Below are 1,496 nucleotides of genomic sequence, written 5' to 3' on the forward strand. Positions count from 1 at the left end.
AAACCGAAAATTTTATCCTTAATGTGGGGTTTTGAATGGCATTTCCTAGGGATTTCTAAAAAGAATATACATATCTCAATAGTTACATGTAACAGAAACAATTCCCCACATCTAACACCCAGGACTGTCCAATCCATGACACAACCCTCTGCCACTTGAACTAGAAGACGAAGTTAGTGCCTTACTGGTACCTGTTAAACTCTAGTACTTCGAAGTCTCGCCATGCTATACGCTAGCAGAAAACCTGAGCAGTCAGCTATTGTCACCTCTCTGCTTCTTTATTATACATTCAACATCATGGTGTTTGGGTTACCTGGGAGCTAGGTGGTTCTTTCCCCCCAGTAGTCTCCTCAGAGCTGCCTTCACCTCTTTGTTTTTCAGGCTGTAGATGAGGGGATTTAACATGGGGGTTAAGATGCTGTACTGGATGGACACCAGGCCATCCAGCACCACCGAGGAGGCCGAATTGGGTCTGAAATACCTAAATAAGCCCGTCCCATAGCATAACCCCACTACAATGAGGTGGGAGCTGCAGGTGGAGAAGGCTTTACGCCTGCCCTCTGCAGAGCGTATCCTCAGGATGGTGGTGAGGATATGAATGTAGGAGCCCAGGGTAAGGGAGAATGAGACCAGACCTATTGTCAGAGCAGAGGTGAGAAACACCAGATCGCTCGTGAAGGTCTCAGAGCAGGACAGAGCCACCAGGGAGGGGAGCTCACAACTGAAATGGTTGATTGCGTTAGGCCCACAGAAATGTAAGGCAAACAGAGGGAGCGTGTTGATGAGGGCATACAAAGATCCGATCAGCCATGCACCGGCCACCAACTGACTGCAGACGCGTTTGCTCATTGTCCTCATATAATGCAACGGGTTGCAGATGGCAGCGTATCGGTCATAAGCCATCGCTGAGAGAATGAAAACCTCACTACACCCTGACAGGAGGAGGAAGAACATCTGGGCAAAGCAGCTGTTGACAGAAATGGTTTTCTGCTCTGATAGGAGGGTCTCCAGCATCTTAGGCACTGTTACTGAGCAGAAGCAGATATCTGAGAAGGATAAATGGGAGAGGAGGAAATACATGGGGGTGCCCAGGTGGGGATCAGCCCTTATCACCAACACAATGGACACATTGCCCCCTAGAGTGGTCAGGTAAATAGCTAGGAACACCAGGAATAGGAAAGTCTGGAGATGCGGGTCACTGGAAAGTCCCAGGAAAATAAACTCGGTCACCGTTGTCTGGTTTGCCATGGACATTTATTCAGCCAAAAGTGTGACCTGTAAGAACAGAAAGAAATCATAGAATCATAGAACTGGAAGGGACCTCGAGAGGTCATCTAGTCCATTCCCCTGCACTCATGGCAGGACTAAATATTATCTAGTGTTTGTCTAACCTGCTCTTAAAAATCTCTAATGATGGAGATTCCACAATCTCCCTAGGCAATTTATTCCAGTGTTTAACCTCCCTGACAGTTAGGAAGTTTTTCCTAATGTCCAGC

The 1,496-nt window shown here is 47.4% G+C and overlaps 1 protein-coding gene across 1 annotated transcript; it reads right to left on the reverse strand.

Annotated features, from left to right (window-relative positions):
• Positions 1-309: 309 nt before the first annotated feature.
• On the reverse strand, positions 310-1,254 carry LOC123347347 (olfactory receptor 5A1-like). Its single transcript, XM_044984762.1, has one exon. It carries the CDS (start codon positions 1,252-1,254, stop codon positions 310-312), a length of 945 nt encoding a protein of 314 aa, XP_044840697.1.
• Between the last annotated feature and the right edge of the window lie 242 nt (positions 1,255-1,496).

Source organism: Mauremys mutica, chromosome 13, assembly GCF_020497125.1.
Source record: "Mauremys mutica isolate MM-2020 ecotype Southern chromosome 13, ASM2049712v1, whole genome shotgun sequence".
Lineage (NCBI taxonomy): Eukaryota > Metazoa > Chordata > Testudines > Geoemydidae > Mauremys > Mauremys mutica.